Source organism: Mustela lutreola, chromosome 3, assembly GCF_030435805.1.
Source record: "Mustela lutreola isolate mMusLut2 chromosome 3, mMusLut2.pri, whole genome shotgun sequence".
Classification (NCBI taxonomy): Eukaryota; Metazoa; Chordata; class Mammalia; order Carnivora; family Mustelidae; genus Mustela; species Mustela lutreola.
The window spans coordinates 34,507,511-34,527,187 of record NC_081292.1 but is presented as its reverse complement, the minus strand read 5'-3'; the positions used below and the strand labels follow the sequence as shown (position 1 = coordinate 34,527,187).

The 19,677-nt window shown below is 38.8% G+C and overlaps 1 protein-coding gene across 1 annotated transcript in view; it reads left to right on the top strand.

The window, feature by feature from the left end:
* The window catches only part of ATP6V1C1 (ATPase H+ transporting V1 subunit C1), a 40,101-nt gene extending 21,157 nt beyond the window's left edge, over positions 1-18,944 (top strand). The window contains exons 5-14 of the mRNA XM_059165874.1: positions 517-611; positions 2,244-2,335; positions 3,350-3,448; positions 5,354-5,422; positions 12,974-13,066; positions 13,156-13,249; positions 14,885-14,982; positions 15,797-15,923; positions 17,520-17,611; positions 18,477-18,944. Of these exons, the coding sequence (XP_059021857.1) occupies positions 517-611; positions 2,244-2,335; positions 3,350-3,448; positions 5,354-5,422; positions 12,974-13,066; positions 13,156-13,249; positions 14,885-14,982; positions 15,797-15,923; positions 17,520-17,611; positions 18,477-18,486 (869 nt within the window). The 3' untranslated portion in view covers positions 18,487-18,944. The remainder of the gene's footprint in view (positions 1-516; positions 612-2,243; positions 2,336-3,349; positions 3,449-5,353; positions 5,423-12,973; positions 13,067-13,155; positions 13,250-14,884; positions 14,983-15,796; positions 15,924-17,519; positions 17,612-18,476) is intronic.
* Positions 18,945-19,677: the final 733 nt, after the last annotated feature.

Below are 19,677 nucleotides of genomic sequence, written 5' to 3'. Positions count from 1 at the left end.
TTTCATTTGAATGTGGAAGGGTTTGTGTTTTGAAGATTGTTGAAGTTTAGACTCCTAGAAACAATTATCACCTGGTTTTAAAAGATTTAGTTTCATTTGGAGTAAGTTGGCAAAGAAAGAACATACTTTTGTCAAATTCTGCTTATTGAGGAGACAGTTTGCAGTCGTTTCTTATCTTTGTGTCTCTTTCTCCTACATATGAGACATATCATGGGTATACGCATTTTCTGTTTTTTAAGCTATCAGATTAGAAGGAGCATTAATACGCACATACACGTGTATATAAAAATATGGAATTTTGAGTAAGAAGAGATTCAGTCAGATTATAAGGTAAAAATGTTGATTAATCCATGTTAGTTAATATGGTTCCATGTTTTTGAAATCAGGACTCTCCAGCAATGATGACATCTTTACTGATTTTCTCAAAGCAAATTTTAGCATTAGAAAGTTACTGCTGTGTTGGAAACTATAAACAGTCTGTTGCTTCTCAGTAATTAATTTATTTCCTTATTTCAGTTGACTTGGTTACTTACATAACAAGGTTTCAGTGGGACATGGCTAAGTATCCAATCAAGCAGTCCCTGAAAAATATTTCTGAAATAATTGCCAAGGTAAGATTAAAAAATGACACGGGTAGGACGCATTGATTTATAATGGCTTTATTTATTTTGTAAGTATTTAGCTGGGAAATTCTCTTTAGGCTTTGACAAAGCAGCTAAATTATACATGATTGATGCAAATGGGAGCTACCCTTAGTACAACTTTACCAAAAAAGAAAGATGTTAAAATATAACACTTTTGCTATGTACATTATCCAAGTTGTGGTGTTTACTTACTCAAGTGGTTAACTTAAATACTGTATTCAACGGTGTTTAAGTAAGAAAGTAAACTTTAAAATTCAATGTTTATTATTTATAATTTAATTATTGTTTATAATTTAAGGGTAATTGAGATTGTGTAGAACAGGAAATTGGAATCGAAGATTTAGTAGTCATTCAGGTAGATGACAATGATTACTTTAGCATGGTTATGTATAGTCTGAATTAGACATTAAACTTTATGGGTTCTCTGACACCTTTTGACATTCACTATATCAGTCCTCTACCCGCCCCCCAAAATGCATGTATTTGCATACACATGATTTTATGTACAGTTTCAGGGCATGCACAGATCTGTAAAGCTCATCCATGAACTCACCAAGTTAAGAGTTCCTTTTATATTGTAGTCCTTGAACTTGAGAGAAAACGTAAAAGTCTTACCTGAAGCTATAAACAGGGCAAATAGTGCCCTTTTAATTGTCAACATTGTTATAATCTGGGTGAAAACTGTGGTTTAAATCACTTGGACAGATTTTTTTCCTGGCTCCCAATGACTATTTGAACAGTATGCTCTATAGTTAAATATATAAATGAGTAGGTTATTAAGGATTTTAAAACTGAAGTCATCATTTTAATTTAATGAAAATGAATAGTTAGATTATATAATACGGTGCTCTTAGTATGACTGAGCCTTATTTTTTTTTGATCCTTATCAAGGATCTAATCATCATTATCTGATAGAAGTATATAGAGGAAAGAGGCTCACACAGGTGAATTGACTTACCCCAGTGCCACACAGTTACTAATAGTAGAGCTGAGTTGAAACTAATTCTTCAAATGTTAAATCTGCGATTTGTACTTTCTTCCTAAATTGTTAGTAGCTTTAGAAATGGCCTCTTTTTGAACAATCAGCTTCTGTAACATTTATAAATATATTCGTCCACAATTGTAATTTAATTGCAAAAATAGTTTGTGTAAGAATACTGGTGTTGTGAACAACAAAACTGTGTGGTTTATTACTTTTGGGAAATTCATCCTTCAGCCTTGTGAAGTTAAGCCTTTTAATAATTTGTGTGTACCCAGTGGCCTAGGTTTCATTTGCATGTTTTAAGAGGTAATGTCATAATCGTAATTAAAATATATGTGGACTAAAACTTTATCTTTGGTAGAAGAAATTCATATGGAAATTATCAGGGTTATTAAAAATGAAGTAGGTTCTTTTTAAATGAAAAAAATTTTCTAAAAATGAAGTAGGTTATATTTTAAAATGACCTTTTAAAGTTGTGCTTTTAAAATAATAATTCTTACATCAGCAACCAGTGATGGTGTTTTTTAAAGTAAATATTGAGGTATGGCTAACTTTATTTGTGTTAGTATAGGCAGATTTAGGAAAATTTTGCCTATTTTTCTTTTTCATTTTTAAAGGGAGTGACTCAAATTGACAATGACTTGAAATCTAGAGCATCCGCATATAATAACTTGAAAGGAAATCTTCAGAATTTGGAACGGAAGAATGCGTAAGTATATCAAGTATATGTTAATATTAAGAATTAGGGAAGCACTCTAGCATGCACTGAATGAGCTATTGTTGGGGTTTAGTGAATTCCAGTTTATGCTGTTTCTGTAATCAGAATGGTGTTTGTTTACTTCTGGAGAAAAGTTTATTAACTCCGGCTAGTCAAAACAGATGCGAGGTTGATTTATTGTACTTGTTTAGTTTATCCCTTTATGCATTTGAGTTTTTACTGAAAAACTGTCTGAAATTGTTTTAAATTAAATCATAGTTTAATTGCATAACAATTACCTGCTGCTTAAAAGAATTCTACTGAAGAATCCTTTTACAGTGTAATTTATGTGCTTTTCTGTTTTGCAGATTCAGCTTTTTTACATGTTAGGTTTTTAAAAACTAGAACATGTTTTCATGATCTCATTGTACTATGACTACTGCAAATGTAGCTTTAAGCATTTAACTATTCAAGTTACATGTTCATATTCCAGAGGGAAAATTGGTTGGATACCATCAGTGGTACAAACAGGGCAAGTCATTTTCATTATGAAACGTACTGGGAGACCGAATGAAGACTGATTTGAAAGAGTTGATTATTGGGTTAACTAACCAAAATTGCCTAGTATCAGATGATATCCAGGGAGAGGGAGGAAAATCAGAGGTTGTCCTTAGATGATATAATTTTGTAAGTATCGTGAAATAGACTTTAATTGACATATAATGAATAACACTTGCCCAGTCGAGGTATTATATATGTAATCAAGAGAAGAACTGAGTTATAATAATTAAAGAAAATACAAAGGGAGATACTAGAGGCAAATTTTGATAAATGTTGACATTTCTTTAACAGTGGGGGTGGGAAATAGTTAAATTTTGACTTCTTACAAGGTAAAGACATTAAAAAGATTAATCCATTTCACAAGATGTATGTATAGTATATATATGTGAATGTAATTAGCCTGCTCTTTCTTTACTTGTGTTATGGAGGCATTATCAGCCTGATTATTTTTTTCTTATTCCTCAGAGGAAGTTTGCTAACTAGAAGTTTAGCGGAAATTGTGAAGAAGGATGACTTTGTTCTTGATTCAGAGTATCTCGTCACGTTACTGGTTGTAGTTCCCAAGTATGTTCTTTAATTACAAAAGCTTTTTTACTTGTTAAAATATAAGAAAAATGTTAGTATCTGATACTGGAATTTGAATTGTCCGCTAGAACCCAGTGGTAAAGGGACTATTACATTGTCCTTCATTCTGTGAACCAACATGTATTCCTAGGACACACGCAGTAGAATTGAGTTCATAATCTGGTAATGGAGACATCAGTTACAAATTGCGATTCTAATCCAAGTTAGCAGGTTAGTAGAGTGGGCTTACTTAAAAATTAAATAATGCTAAATTATTGGATTTTAAAAAAAAATACAGATTTTAGATTTTTCAAAGTAGGAAGCTCTTTGTATTTGTTTTTCTGAAAAATATTCATGATTGGTCAGGATGAATTAAACCCTTTAAGAAACAAAGGATGCATTAGGCCAGGGGTTAGAAAATTTATTTTTAAAAGGGCCATATAGTCAATATTTTACATTTTGCAAGCCCAAGGGTCTCTTAACAGCTGTTCAACTCTGCCATGTCAACTCTCTGGTTGTAGCTGAAAGCAGCCGTGCACAGTACCTACAGAATGGATGTGGCTGTGTTTCCAGAAAACTGTCTTTATGAAAACAGGGCATGGTTTGCTAGGTTAGAGAACCCTTTGAAATCTTCAGATTAGTTGGTTGTAGCTGAAAGCAGTCATATACAGTACCTACAGAATGGATGTGGCTGTGTTTCCAGAAAACTGTCTTTATGAAAACAGGCATAGGCTCTGGGCATGGTTTGCTAGGTTAGAGAACCCTTTGAAATCTTCAGATTAGGTCTTCTGTGTTAGTGTTTGATCATAGTTAATCTTGGTAAAATGAAACCTTTGGACACTCATAGGAAGGATTAGAACTCTGTGCACACTGCACGTGTGTGTATGAGAAAGAAACACTGTTAATGGTTTCATTTCTGACTTGGACTAAAGTCTTGCTGTCAGGAAATCTTTGGAGGATCTGAACTGAGGTGAGAGATTTGGGGATTCTTCATAGTGTCATTGCACAAATTCATCCTTTGCTTTGCTCTGCATTTTTTTATCTGGTTAGGAAACTGGGACTATTGGGAAAAAGCACCTGCATTCAGTTTACCATGTCTGCAATATTATCTGACATCAGCTTTTCTCCTTTTACTGCAGAATACTAGAGCACTGATTATTTATAATAAAATTATGTATATCTGTGTCTTTATACTGTGTAGGAAAATAACGCTTGGGTGAAAGATTTGCTGCAATCTTTATTGAAAGTTTGTGTTTAAGATCAGAAATTTTTAGTTTTCTGTACATTGTAATTGAAACATAGGACCTAGGATACCTTACTTGTTGAATTATTCACTCTGTGACCTACAAATACTGAAGTTCATTAAGTTGCAAACATAACTGTCTTTTTGCACACACCCAAAACCATTGGTCTCTATGAAGGGTTGTTGCACAATGTTGTGTACAGCATGGTTTGCTGTCACTTAATTTACTCAATCCTTCCTGGTACGCTGGGCTTTTAGTAAATACAGTTTGATGCAGCGAGTGAATAGACATGATAGAGATTTCAATATGGCCTTTAAATTAGTTTATTTTTAATAAGGTAATGCATATTAACTCTGAAGTTTGAAAGTCATTTAAAATCTGTATTTTGCTTACTTCCTTTCCAAACTTAGTTCTAGGATGTGCCTCTTTTGCAATAGTTACTGGATGTAAGAGTGGTGAACTGTAGTTCCTGCTCCACCACTCACTGTGTTTGAAATTCATTCTCAGTATAAAACTCAAAAAAAATTTTTTTGTTGTTTTTGGTTACATAGATTTGAGGTATACTTAGTTGAATTTCCGGTTTGTCCCATATTTTTTTCTCTTTCTGGATGTGGCAGGGATTTTTTCTTCTTTTCCGCTACTTACTGTATCTTTTCTGCAGGTTAAACCACAATGACTGGATTAAGCAGTACGAAACACTAGCTGAAATGGTAGTTCCAAGGTCTAGCAAGTAAGTAGTAGTCTTTGTAAAACCCGTTTCTTTCCTAGAATTCCTTTTTATAATTGGGATGTTGGGTTAGGAAATAGCTTTATCTTTCTTTGTAAATTGTGGTTTCAGGATCATCTTTTTCACCTTATAAAGTTAACTTTAGTTATCACAGTTACAGACCTCTGGAAGGGACCTTGTACAGTCTAATCTGTACTGTCATAAGTTTATAGATGGAGAAGTTTGAGGCCACAGCAGTGAAGGGGTTTGCCCAGAGTCACACATCTCATTAATGGCAGGGCTAGAATTAGAACCCAGGTCACTGTTTCTGCCATGCTGTGCCACCTTCTGAAAATTCTTTGTTCAATATTTATTGTATATCTATTCCGTGTCTATAATTCTTCATTTCTCTTGCAAAGGAAGTATATCAAAATGGCTGCTAGAGTATCATGTTGATCTCACTTTCCAGTGAGTGTGGATTCTACCTAATCTTATTTTGCATTAAGAAAAACTTGTACTAAGTGTTTAAATTTATGGCTTGATATACATTGTCTAATTTGATATTTAAAATTCTGTGAAGAGTTGGGTCAGTTATTCTTGTGGATAAAGGAGTAAAAATACAGAAGAATTCAATAGTTGCCCAAGGTATTTGATTGCATTGGCTGTGCCAATGTCCAATGACAAATTAGGACTAAAAGTCAGGTTTCTTAATGTTGGATCTTATACTGTGAGGTGTTCTTTGAGAAAGTATTAAATACAGTGTATATGCAGCCCCCCAGGGTTCTTCTGTATGGCTGTGCCTCAAGAGGTGGCAACATGTGGGGAGAAAAAGGTATAGCAGATAGTAAAGAGGTGGTATTAGTAAGGTTAGGCCCATGCAATATTTTCTTTTCCAGTTTCATTGTGTCATATGGGAGGTAGCTTAGTATAATGGAAAGAGTGCTGGATCCAGGGATTTGAGTTCTGTTGCTGGTTCTGCTACCAACTTGCTGTGTGACTTGGGGTAAGTCTTTTACCTTCTCTGGGCCTCATTTTTCTTTGTCTGTAAGATGCACATAGCACCTTCCCAGTACACATGATGAGACTGTTTTAAGGCTTGATAAGTTATACAAAATATAAGGTAATATGATTGTTGTAGTTTCACAAATGTTGATTTTTGTTTGAGTACTAAACCACAAACCTCTGCCCATCACAATTTCCACCCCCCCAGTTTGGGGGATACCTTCAGTTCACACCAGCTGAAGACTAAGGGAAAGCCTTAATCTTCATATTAGTTTCCCACTGAAGCTGTTTATCTTGACAGATGACAACTTCTTATACCTTTGTACTCTGTAGAACATTAAAGCCATAGAGGCAGGGAGGGAGGAGACCCAAGGACCCGGTGTTTACAGAAGAATTGTAAACAGAAGGTTGTATATATGCCAGACCCAAAGTCCAGGGGAGTGGTGTGTAGATAAGTTTCAGATTTACTCTGAAAGAAGGGCTTTAAATATATTACTTCAGAGATTTGCATCTCTTGAATATTACTCTAGTAGCTTAAAGGAAAGAAATCCCAACCAGTAAGAGTTCAGTGTAGATAGCACCCATCTTTTTTTTTTTTTTTTTTTTTTAAGATTTTATTTATTTATTTGACAGAGAGAAATCACAAGTAGATGGAGAGGCAGGCAGAGAGAGAGAGAGAGAGAGGAGGAAGCAGGCTCCCTGCCAAGCAGAGAGCCCGATGCGGGACTCGATCCCAGGACCCTGAGATCATGACCTGAGCCGAAGGCAGCGGCTTAACCCACTGAGCCACCCAGGCGCCCCTAGATAGCACCCATCTTTTAAATGATGGGTAAGTGCTCCCTGACCACTGGTCTCTGAGAACCTCTGTTTTGCTTGCGTCTCCATTCAGAAGACACTTGGAACCACTGACATGGAAGTTCAGCTGTTTAAATTTAGTCCACAAGAACAGCAGCAGCTCCCCTAGCCCTGTGACAGGCTGGGGTGGGTTAATTTGGAATTTTGTCCACTGTTCAGGAAGCATCTCTAAGACTTGATGCTGGATTTTTAGCTTATATAATAACTAACAATTTTGAGTTGCTTCTATATGCTAGTAATTATTTCAAGTGCTTCATTTTTAAGTCACTTGTAAGTAGTAATACTTTCACTTGTTGCTTTTTGGCACTTGAGTCCTTACTCTTGGGAGCAGTGAAGATGAAAGTGAAATTGCAAGGTAGAAGAATGAATTGAAAAATACGGTCTTCAAATCTGAAGGAGATAATTTCACTTAAAAAATGCTTAGAATCCAGCTATTTGTAAAGTATTCTACTTAAGTCTTAAAATCACTGGACACTTTTGAACTCCCAGCATTGTTGTATGGAGAAGCACGGGGCTGTGTGTCAGTGCTGTGCACAGGTATGGCCAAGAAAGTGGAGGCTGGGCTGCTGTTCTGCTTCTTGTTGGAAAAACTGTTCAGAGACAGGTGTTTTTCACTTGTACTCAGGATTGCCACTTTCCTTTTTGTGTTTTTCCTTGTGAAGGTAGTCTGACCAGGTCCGATGACTAGTTAACTTTGGCCTTTTCTGTGTTATTGGATACAGTACCACAGATGCATTGGTGCCCCCCAGAGGTTTCTGGTGAGGGAGCTAGAGGAACCCAGCTACAAAAGCCTACGAAAACCTGTACTTGCCAGTGCAAAGAAAAGTTTTCCCTGTCTTTCAGAGCAGGGATTGCAAAGATAACTTTTTTATTTTTTTAAGATTTTATTTAGTTGACAGAGAGAGATCACAAGTGGACAGAGAGGCAAGCAGAGAGAGAGGAGGAAGCAGGCTCCCCGCGGAGCAGAGAGCCCGATGTGGGTCTCGATCCCAGGACCCTGAGATCATGACCTGACTGAAGGCAGAGGCTTAACCCACTGAGCCACCCAGGTGCCCCCAAAGATAACTTTTATGAAGAAAGGCAGGAGAGATGCCTTGGCAGTGACATAGATTAATTAAGGCGCAGAGAAGATGGCAGTTCTGAGTTTTAGGACCAAGCTAAGAAGTCCAAAGCAGCGGGTAGAGCGCTGAGCTCCAGAAGCAAGGCTACCCACACGGGTGACTGAAAATGCCGTGAAATGTCTGGAAGACATGGCCATTTCCTTAAGGCCTGGTTACGCCTGCGTGAGGTTGGTGCTCCTACTGTGAAACAGCAGAACTAAAGGAAGCAGTGCGTTTGGGTCATTTATTTGAACCTAGTAAGACTGGTGCAGCCTCGGTTAAGCTAAACTAAGCTCCCTTCCAGGCATAGTCCAAGATTAAAAGATGGCACTCTCTTAACTCTTTCCTCTCCTTCTGGCTTTGATTTTGTTTCTGTGCCTTGATTTCATAATGTCACTTAAGGTCATGCTGGTTTTGGCTTGACTTGAAATGCCTCCAGCTTCTGGCTTCTCGTCTCCCCGATCCCTGCAGCTCACAAATCATCACCTCCCCTTGAGTTTTTTGTTGTCGTCGTTTATTTATTTGTTATTTTTTAAAAAAGATTTGATTTATTTATTTGTCAGAGAGAGCACACAAGCGGGGGAAACAGCAGGCAGAGGGAGAAGCAGGCTTCCTGCTGAGCAGGGAGCCTGACGTGTGGGACTCAGTCCCAGGACCCCGGGATCATGACCTGAGCCCTCTTTCCATCTTTCCTACTGTCCCAGAACCTGCTCTTTGACCTTGTCCACATCTCTAGTCCCTATCCCTTTGCTCTGACATTGTTGATTTCCTCCAGCCATGCTTCCTCTCCCGCTGAGCCTGGACTCTCTAGTGATCACTTTAGCTATTGTTGTCTTGCCTGCACCATCATCTCTGCCCCTGTGACCTCCTGCACATTCCCTCCCTGAATTAATCTGTAATGCAGCCTGCGGGCTTTTACGCGTGAATTGCCAGAGTGAGCTCGAGAGAATCTGGTAGCCCTGAGTATTGGCAAGTCTAGACGTGGACTCTTCTGTCTTAGTGGGACAGCCTGTTCTTCTGTCAGCGCCTTTTCAGCCACACCCAGGGCTCTGACCGCTGCCTGCAGCTTTGGGACTCCGAAGTCTCCATTTGTAGCCTGGCTGACCCCATAGTTTCACTCTCACACCTGGGTGCCTCCTGGACACTATACATATCTGCGCCATGAATAGGCGCGTAACTGTGAATAGGACATTATCCCCCCAAATCTCAGCCTCAGTCGCCCCCCTTCTTGTAGTGTGTGGCAGCAGCATGTGCCTAGTTACCAAACCAGACCATGGTAGTCAGTCATTTTGGACTCGTACCTCTCCCTCCCGACCTGCCCTCCCACGACCCAGTCTAACAGCCGTGTTATTTCTACCTCCAGTCGCATTTGGTTGACTCATACAAAATTGCTGTTTTGTAGGTCAAAAATGGTCAGGTACCAACAACTTCTTACGGTTCAACTGACTTTAACTCCCCCCACCCGCCCCCAGCTGCAGCCGCTGCTTCTCCATCTCTGGCCTGGACTGTTGGAATTGCGGTCAGCTCGTCCCCTCTGTCTCCGCTCTTCTCTTCCCTCTCGGCAGCCTCCTGCCTTGGTGCCGTTCTCACTTTGTGGTGTACCAGTCTATCACTGGCACACAAGCGTGCACACACACCCCTCCCTGTACTCTGTTCAGCTGTGGCTGTTTCTGGCAGAGCCCCAAATGCGCCGGGTTCTTCCACACCTGTGTGCCTTTGCGTGGGGGGCTCTCCGGGCATGTTTTCTCCTTTGCCTTTCCCGCTTCCGGTTGGCATCACTGCGTTTGTGAAACTCTTTGATCTCCCCTGCGATGGTATCAGTTACCTTTTTGCCCTAATATGTCACATATATCTTCTGTTGTAACATTTGCAATTCTGTATTGTATTACTTATTTCTGTTTCCTGGATTAGACCCATGCTTTGAGGTCCGTGAACCAAGTTGTCTTAGTTTTATTCCCAATACGTAACAAGAGCCGGTCACATTTATAGAGGCTCAGTACATGTTAAATGATTGAAAGTCCGTTATACCAAGGACTCATGGTTTGTTTTTTATAATGTTTGAAGGAATATCTTTTCTGGGGGTAGAAAGAAAAGCAAATGGTTTCATTTATTTTTTATTTTATTTATTTATTTTTAGAAAAGATTTTATTTATTTATTTGACAGGCAGAGAGAGAGAGGAGGAAGCAGGCTCCCCGCTGAGCAGAGAGCCCAATGCGGGGCTCGATCCCAGGACTCTGGGACCATGACCTGAGCCGAAGGCAGAGGCTTTAACCCACTGAGCCACCCAGGCACCCCCATTTATTTTTTCTTAATAAGGTAGCATAGCAGGATTTAGTCCTAAGACTGAATTTTTAATCTTGGCTTCTTCACCATAAGGATTTTGAATAAGCCAAACAGCTTTGCTGTGACCCAGGTCTCTACATGGTAGACTGTGCTGCTCATTGTCACAGAGCTGTGGCAGACATCAGGTGCTTTTCAAATGGTCTTAAAAACGGCAAAGTACGGTGTGAATTTAGAAGATAACTATGGTAGTGGAGGAATATTGTTAGGGGTCTGCACTCACCTGTCAGATTGGATTTGGATTTTTTGGATCACAGTGTGCATTTTACGGAGGTAAGCCTGGGAGACCTGAAGATCATGAAAGATTCGTTACTGAGTTTTGTCCGCTTGGTAGCTGCCTTGCCTTGGATTTGATAGGCACCGGGAGCAAGAACTAAGGGTAACAGTTTTGAGAGAGCACCATTTATTTATTTATTTATTTATTAAATTTTAATTTTTTTTTTTCTTTAGGATTTTATTTGAGAGTGAGTAAAGGAGAGCACTAGCAGGGGAAGCAGCAGGCAGAGGCAGGGGGAGAAGCAGACTCCCTACTGGGCAGGGAGCCTGACGCCTGACTTAATTCCAGGATCCCAGGGTCATGACGTGAGCTGAAGGCAGACGCTTAACTAACTGAGCCACCCAGGCACCCTAATTCTTACATTTTTAAAATAATTTATTTTTAAATGCTCTCCACACCCAATGTGCGGCTTGAACTCACAAGATCCAGGGTCACACACTCTAGCTTTGCTGGCAGAGCCAGCCAGAGAGGACACCTTTCTTTTTTTTTTTTTTTAAGAGAGGGAGCGGGGAAGTGGCAGAGGAAGAGAGAGAAGGGACCCAGAGACCCCTAAGCAGGCTCCACTCGCAGCTCAGAGCCCAGTAGGGGGCTTGTTCTTGGCAATCCTGAGATTGTGACCTGAGCCCAAATCAGGAGTTGGACGCTTAACTGACTGAGCCACACAGGTGCCCCAAGAGGGCACCTCTTTGAAAAGGAAGTTTTAATGTCCCAGATCCAGAGTAGCTGAGTTTCTCTCTGTTAGCGATGCCAGTGATCAGTCCTCCCAGAGGCACGTGCCGGTCCTGCTGCTGGAGAGGTAGACCAAGAGCCAGGTTGCCTCCGTTCTTACAGCCGTTCTGCCATTAAGTATTGTCACTGCCTCCTGAATTTACCTGAATTGACTGCTAACCAGGCAGTTCTTAGACTTCTTGGAAAAACTAAACTTGCTTTTTTTTTTTTCCTTCTCCCTCATATTTAGTAAAGTATCTTTGAATTCCACAAGCACTCAGGTTTGTAAAATACTATTTTTGGGGATTTCAGAAGTTCCACATTGTAAATAAAAACTAAACAAACAAAAAAACCTAATACTTGGAAAGTAGAAGGGAAAAGAGACCCCTCCATATAAAATTAAGTGATACTCCTGCCCCAGCCTCATCACTGTTGAACAATTCAGTGTATGGCTTTGTAGACCCTGCCTGTGGGATTCTTTACATGAGTAGCTGTAGGTAACTTGAAAGCCAAGCGGGAGTCCTGGTATGCACGAACAGTATGGTTTGCCTTTCCAAACGGCTTTTCCCCGTAGGAATTTATATGACAGTTAAAATTTCCCTACAGTTATGTCTGGGAAAGTATTTCCAGTGATGTCCGTGAGACCCATGACTGGATAGAAGTTCTCACCTCGCTGGGATTCTTCTAGAGCCTAGGAGGAAGCCCTGAGATGCAGAAAAGTGTTTTGTCAAAGGATATTTAGACCGTTGCCTTTGTCTGTTTTTGAGTTAGGATGTTGGGGGCAGCGGGGAAGGAAGGATCCGAGGTAGGAGGTATTGGCAGTGTAGAGAGGGTGAGCCAGGCCTTCATGGGCTGGGCAGGGCTGGGCTGGGCTGGAGAGAGGTAGAGAGAATTTGGTTTCCAGAAGAGAAGAACGTACTTATTAGCAAGGAAGCAGGGAGCCTCTGGAATAAAGTAGTTACTGATTTTGCTACATCTGGCCTGGCACTGATAGATGGGAAAGCATGGTTTTTAGAGTTTGGACATTGAACTTGATTAAATGTTGGAGTTCATTGGGTTAGGAAGAGGCAGATGGCATAGGGCTGTTAAGACTTTGTAAAGTTACATATCATAAACATGGAGTGCCCAGAGTGTCCAAGGCAGTACAAGTAGTTAGCCTGGAGGTGGTTTGGGAAGGGCTGCCACACCCTTCTGTTCCTCCTCCTCCTGTTTGTGAATTCTGCCCTCGGTGTGAAAGAGAGCAATCAATATAAAGCTTTAAATGGACTTTTTTGGGTTTTTTTTCCCCATAGTGTTCTCTCCGAGGACCAAGACAGTTATCTCTGTAATGTCACCTTGTTCAGGAAGGCAGTTGATGACTTCAGACACAAAGCCAGGGAGAACAAGTAAGATTATTATTTTTTGTTTTTTAATTTATTGGATCTCCTATATACACAGTGTGGACAATTTTGTTTCTCCCCCACTCCAAATTCAGATTCATCGTTCGTGACTTCCAGTATAATGAAGAGGAGATGAAAGCAGATAAAGAAGAAATGAACAGGCTTTCTACCGACAAGAAAAAGCAGTTTGTATGTGTTTGTTTTTTTGTTTTTTTTTTAAGATTTTATTTATTTATTTGACAGAGAGAGGTCACAAGTAGGCAGAAAGGCAGGCAGAGAGAGAGAGAGAGAGAGAGGAGGAAAGCAGGCTCCCCACTGAGCAGAGAGGCCGATGGGGGCTCGACCCCAGGACCCTGGGATCATGACCTGAGCTGAAGGCAGAGGCTTTAACCTACTGAGCCACCCAGGTGCTGCATATGTGTTCTTAATATTTAGTATTATCAGTGTTAAGCAGAAGAAAAGACAGTATTGCTATTTCCTTTTTATTTAAAAGAGAAAACTGATTTTACTTTAAGACATTTGAGTTTAGTTACTTTTTCTCTTAACCAAAATGAATTTTCTCTAAGCAAACTTAGATCTTGAAAATCCATGCCTTAAAGGTAATTACTCCATCCAAATCTGTATCAGGAATTAATTTTAAATGCAATGTAGTGAGGTATTATTTTAACTAAGTAGTAGTTCTTTCAGGAAGAATTTTCATTTCCTTGTGGCAAATTTTTTTTAATGCTGCAATATGATACTGAAGCAATTTCTTTTTAAACCACTGGAGAGTTTGTATGTTTGAGGCAGAATTGGGAAGGGAGGTGGAGAAGTGACAAGGGAAGGTGGTGTCAACTCTCTTGTCATCTTTGAGTGCTGGATTACTGTGAAGACTAGAAGCTTGCATGAAAGGGGTGATAAGTGAAAATTTCTTTCTCTTGTAAGGCAAGAGAAAATAAAAATAAATCCCATTTAAAATTATTCCTAAGTACTTATAAACCATAGCATCTCCATTGGAGAAAACTAACCCTAACCAAGTAATGCCCAGTAGAACCAACTTATTAAGAAGGTCCGGAGCCTTTTTAAAGAACAGATACTTGAACCAAAGATTTTCACATTGTCTTGTCCTTTTTGCTTAAATTAATTGGTTGGTACGTCAAATGAAAATAACGATGTTCACTAAATAATTCAGCCGAACTGATCACGTATGTCTTTTATGTACTGAAAGGCAGTATTAAGTTATTTTAAAATCTGTTTAAAGGAGTGTTTTTATTTAGTACTGGAAACTATACCAAATATTTTAAGTTCAAAGAGAAGTTATCCTACATAATAGAATCATTAAAAATTCAGAATGTGAAGAGGTTTAAGGGATCTAGATCAACAGGCCTGATACTGTATGAAAAAATTAAGACCTAGAGATATGTATTAAATAACTTAATATGTCACTATTTATCCTGTCCCTGAGGAGTTGTTTATAAGTTGAATCCTATTTTAAATGTCTGGCATGTATTGCACTAAGTTTTTTATATTTTGATTTTCAAGTCTAGGATATACCTATATTGTATATCAGTTTAAACTGCTTTCATTAAAATTTATGCCTTTTTCTGTGTAGTGAAATAGATTCCATGAATTTTGGTGTCTGCTAAGGTTATAGTGTAGTGGCTAACCTTTTAATCTTATTTAAGGTGAAGTGTTTGAAACATTTTTAAAGTGAATTATTATGTGATTTAATTCTCCTCTAAATTCTTACTGGATAGTCACTCCTTTAAAAATACTTGATTTATTTATTTCTAATTGCCATTTTCAAGACCAAATTTGTGGTGATTTTCTTTTTCCTTTTTATAGGGACCACTTGTACGGTGGCTGAAAGTAAATTTCAGTGAGGCGTTTATTGCGTGGATTCATGTGAAAGCATTGAGGGTTTTTGTTGAGTCTGTTTTAAGGTAAAGAAAGTTGATCAAGAAACTTGGAAATGAAGGGTTTATGGATCCCTTTACATTAGACCTCTTTGTTACAACAGTCGTAATAGGAAATTGATGGAGAGAAACCAAAAGGACAACCATGAGAGAGAGATTGTCAGTATCCTACCTTCATATTAGTCTTGTCCTTGATGCCAGGTTTGGAAAAAGGGATCCATACTACTATACTCCCTGGTTCGTTGCTGGTGTAAAGTTAAAAGTAGATTATAAAGTATTTAGCTAATATTTGTTTAAAAGATCTTTCACATACTTTACATGTAGTTTGGTACTTGGTATACTGATGGTTTATTTGAAATCACTGTTTCATATTAACCTAGAGTCATTTATCATTTTGAGATACTTAAAAATGTCAATCATCTTATGATCCTCTATATATTTTGCTCATATTAAAAGTAGTTCAAAATAGTTATCTGTAGCTGTATTTGCCATTTGTAAATTTCATTGACTTTTCAAGATGTAATTGTATTATTTCCTTATCATGAAGGTGTCTCCTAAGCGTACATATTATTGCTGAGGGTATTCATAGATTAAAAATCGAAGAGTAATTAAAAGTAAATTCTAATAGGCAGTGGGCTCTCATTTTAAGGTAAGATTTCTAGTGGACAGTGAGGACCAGAGAAGATTGAGTTTCTCTGTATATTAGTTGAGCTTGTCCTTAAAATGAGGTACCCTCTCTCTATTAACTGATTAAAGAAGACTACGAGAATATTTGCTTTGAAAAGAAAATCTCTTTATATGTTTACTTGTGTTACGTACTGAACATTTGCTTCCTGAAAAGGTATGGCTTGCCAGTGAACTTCCAAGCAATGCTCCTTCAGCCCAATAAGAAAACAGTGAAGAAACTAAGAGAAGTATTACACGAACTGTACAAACATCTAGACAGCAGCGCGGCGGCCATTATTGATGTAAGCACTTATTTAGGTGCCTTGGAGGAGCAGGAACTGGAATGAATTTCAGAAAAAAATTATTGGAAGGAGATAAATGGAAAAGGGATAGTAAATATTGTTTATTAAATCTATTTTTTTTTATTACTTTGAGGTCCTCAGTTAATTTGTTAGATAAACACAGCAGGTAATTGACATTGTTTACCGTGTTTTATACTAGTTAGAGCAGTGCTTTTGCTTCTACGCCAGTCATTGTCTTGCTATAGATCAGATGTTTATAGCTGCAGAAGTAAAGAAGCAAGTAGCAATACTATCCTACTTGTTTACCAAAGTTAATAAATTTCAGAGAAGAAGATAATAAGTAGGTAATTCAGTTGTATTTGGGACAAGTAGCAAAGTCAGTATAGGAGTATTTTAAAGGGAGCTACCATTTTTCTAAACCGGTATGTTTCTATCTTACTTCAGACGGTGGGTGTAAGCAAAGTGTGTTTTCAGACAGTATAAGCAAACTCTTGCTGATGTTTAAAACTGTAGTGGGTTTTTATTTCAAATAATCTTGAATTTTTTCCTTTTTAGGATGGTAGTACCTTACATTTACATTAATTAGAACCCATGACACACCAGTTTTTCTTGATAGAAGTAAATGCAGGAAATTACTTTCTACATTTTCATGTAATTGTCAAGAAAATACATGAGGTTCAACTACTGATACCTAATTTCCTACCAGTATATATATATATATATATATATATATATATATATATATATACACATTTTTTTTTAATCCAGGTCAGTTTTTTATTTTTTATTTTTATTTATTTATTTATTTATGTCAGAGAGAGCGAGCACAGGCAGACAGAGTGGCAGGCAGAGGCATAGGGAGAAGCAGGCTTCCCGCTGAGCAAGGAGCCCGATGTGGGACTCGATCCCAGGATGCTGGGATCATGACCCAAGCCAAAGGCAGCCGCTTAAGCAACTGAGCCACCCAGGCATTCCCTTACCAAGTATATTCTTTTTTCGTTTAAGATTTTATTTATTTGAGAGAGGGCGAGAGAGCATGAGTGGAGGGGAGAAGCAGAGGAAAGGGAGAAGCAGACTTCCCACTGATCATGGAACCAACTTGGGGCTCGATCCCAGGACCCTGAGATCACAACCCAAGCCAAAGGCAGACACCCAAGTCTACCAAGTCACCCAGGCACCCCTCCCACCAATATATTCTTAAAACATTCATAGTTAGTAAGTGATATCATTAAAATCGTACTTGGTTTTCTTCTATTCAACATTTTAAGAAGCCACATGCCCCGTAAACTGAAGACCCCAAGCCTGAGATTTAAAAAGTAATTTTATACATTATGCATAAAAAAGGATCATAGGGTCATGGTTAAACACATTCAGGGTTTGGAGTCTGTGAGGGCTTAAATCTGGCTTTACTACCCACTGTGTTTCCTCATTGGCAAAATAGGAGTAATAATGCCCAAGTCGGATTAAATTAGCATAAACATCTACACCTAGTGCCAGCGTAGGTGTTCAGTCAGAAGGTAAACGGTAATACTTAATTTTTTCTTCCCTTTGATTTCTGTCAGTACTCATTTGGATAACTTTCCTGTTTTTCTGTAGGCTCCTATGGATATTCCAGGCTTAAACCTGAGTCAACAGGAATACTACCCCTATGTGTACTACAAGATTGATTGCAACTTGCTGGAATTCAAGTAAAAACGAGCTCCTTCCCAGACAATCCTGTCCTTGTGTTGGTGTAATCTAACAGAACTAGGCTGCAGTATGACAGTACTTTTAACTCCCTATTGTCCTTTGCTTGCTTCTGACCACTTTTCCTAGTGAGTTCTTCATAGTGGTCCATCTCTCAATATTTTCTTCTTAAATGTCTTATTTCTTTTTATTGATCAGGTCTGTAAATGTGTACTAAAAAAAAAATCAGAGTTTATTTATAAACAGAATAGTTTATTTAAAGAGAAGGTCTTTCTTCATTGATATTGTGGTATGCATTAATTCCATTTGTTACTGTTGTGCACAAAAGCCTTGTTTACAAGGGAATGGTAAACGTTTGTACCATTTTGTTCACTGTATTTAGTAGACATAACTGTTCAGTAGTTACTGAATCATGATGTAACAAAATGTGATGATATTCAGGTATGTGCTTTCTGAATGTTTCAAATTCCAATCTGTGAGCACTGTTGACACCCACAGGAGAGAATAAAATTACCTGTGCAAAGGTGTATTGTGGTGTGTGTAACTTTGCAAGATAACGGTCCGGATTGAGAGGTTATAAAAGAGAGCAGAGCGCACTTACTGGGCCACTTCCAGACTTCTTCTCCGTACCGGGGGCCAACTGTTTGTGTCTGCCTTGCGTAGGATGTCAGTGTGCCAGTTCGGGGTCACAGCACAAATGTAAAGATTATTTTTCAATACATGATGGATATTTACGTCTGGACACTAGATTTTGAGTTCCCTTGAATAATTAGGAAGTAGGGCCAACTTCGAATAAAGTGTAGTGAAACCTTGCGGCTTCAGTCATTTGTTTTGTGTAAGTCCTGATTTTACATGTTTCCTTCCTAGGATTTTTTAACCAGACAAGCCTTCGTTTGGACAAGCCTTCGTATATCATTTATGACATCGTCTGAAAGGAGGCATTGTTTGCTGTAAAGATCTCTGAACTGGACGACTGAAGGAGCTTTTCCAGGAGGTTCTGTGACCATGCTCCCTTTCCGTGCACTCCCAGGCCTGCGGATGGGAGAAGGGAGTTAGTGTTTTAAGGGCATTTCTGAACTATTCTATTCCTTCTAGAAATTAGTCTCCCAAATCCTTTTTACTTCCAAATTTATGTTGTTATTTCAAAAGAAATTAACTTCAAACATACTCAGATTTCTAGAAGGTAAAAACTGAGAGATGATTCTGCCTGCCTGCCCCCCCCCCCCCCGATTTCTTCTCAGGGAAGTTGATGTATTCTTCCAGGCCTTTTTCTATGTATATATCACACACGTGCAAACCTAGTTTATTTTTAAATAAATGTAGGATCAGACTGCATATATTCTGTCACTTGCTGTTTTGCTTGCTAGTATGTCCAGAATCGCTAGATGGCAGTCTGTCTAGAGCTTCCTCTTCCCCCGCCACTGGCTGCATGGTTTTCCATCGTGTATTTCCGCCATAAGATAGCTGACTGGCTGGATATTCGCGTTATTTTTTGGTTTTGCTCTTGACAAACACTGCTGCAGTAGATCTTCTTCAGGTATCTTTAGTATGGAAATGTGTTAGTATTTCTGTATGAGGGACCCTGGAAGCAGGCTTCATAGGCCGTAGGGTATGCATATTTAAAGTTTTGACACATACTGCCAAGTTCCCTGTCAGAATTCTAAATTTAAGACATTTTGAGGATGCAGATTTTATTTTCAATTTTCCTTTGGATAAGAGGTAGCTGAAAATTTTTGGTTTTGGTGTCAGAAAATTGTAGTTTTCTGTCTTTTTTTGCAAGTATATTTTGTGTCTTCGTCTCTGGATAGTGGGCATAATCTGGGCTGGAGGCTATGTTTTTGGCATTGAAGAGCAAGCTGGTGGGCTGCGTGGTGACTTCTGGGTTTCACCTGGATGGTAACATTGTTCCAGTGCGGGTAGGTAAGGTCACTTCAAGTTTAAAATCCCAGTGTGTGTCAGGACTTTCACTGTAGTATCTCAGGGATGCAGAGTGGCTGAGATGTAGCCGTCCAGCTCTTGTGGAGCCCTGTGATCTCCATGCCCCAGCCCTCCTTCATAAAACGGGGGT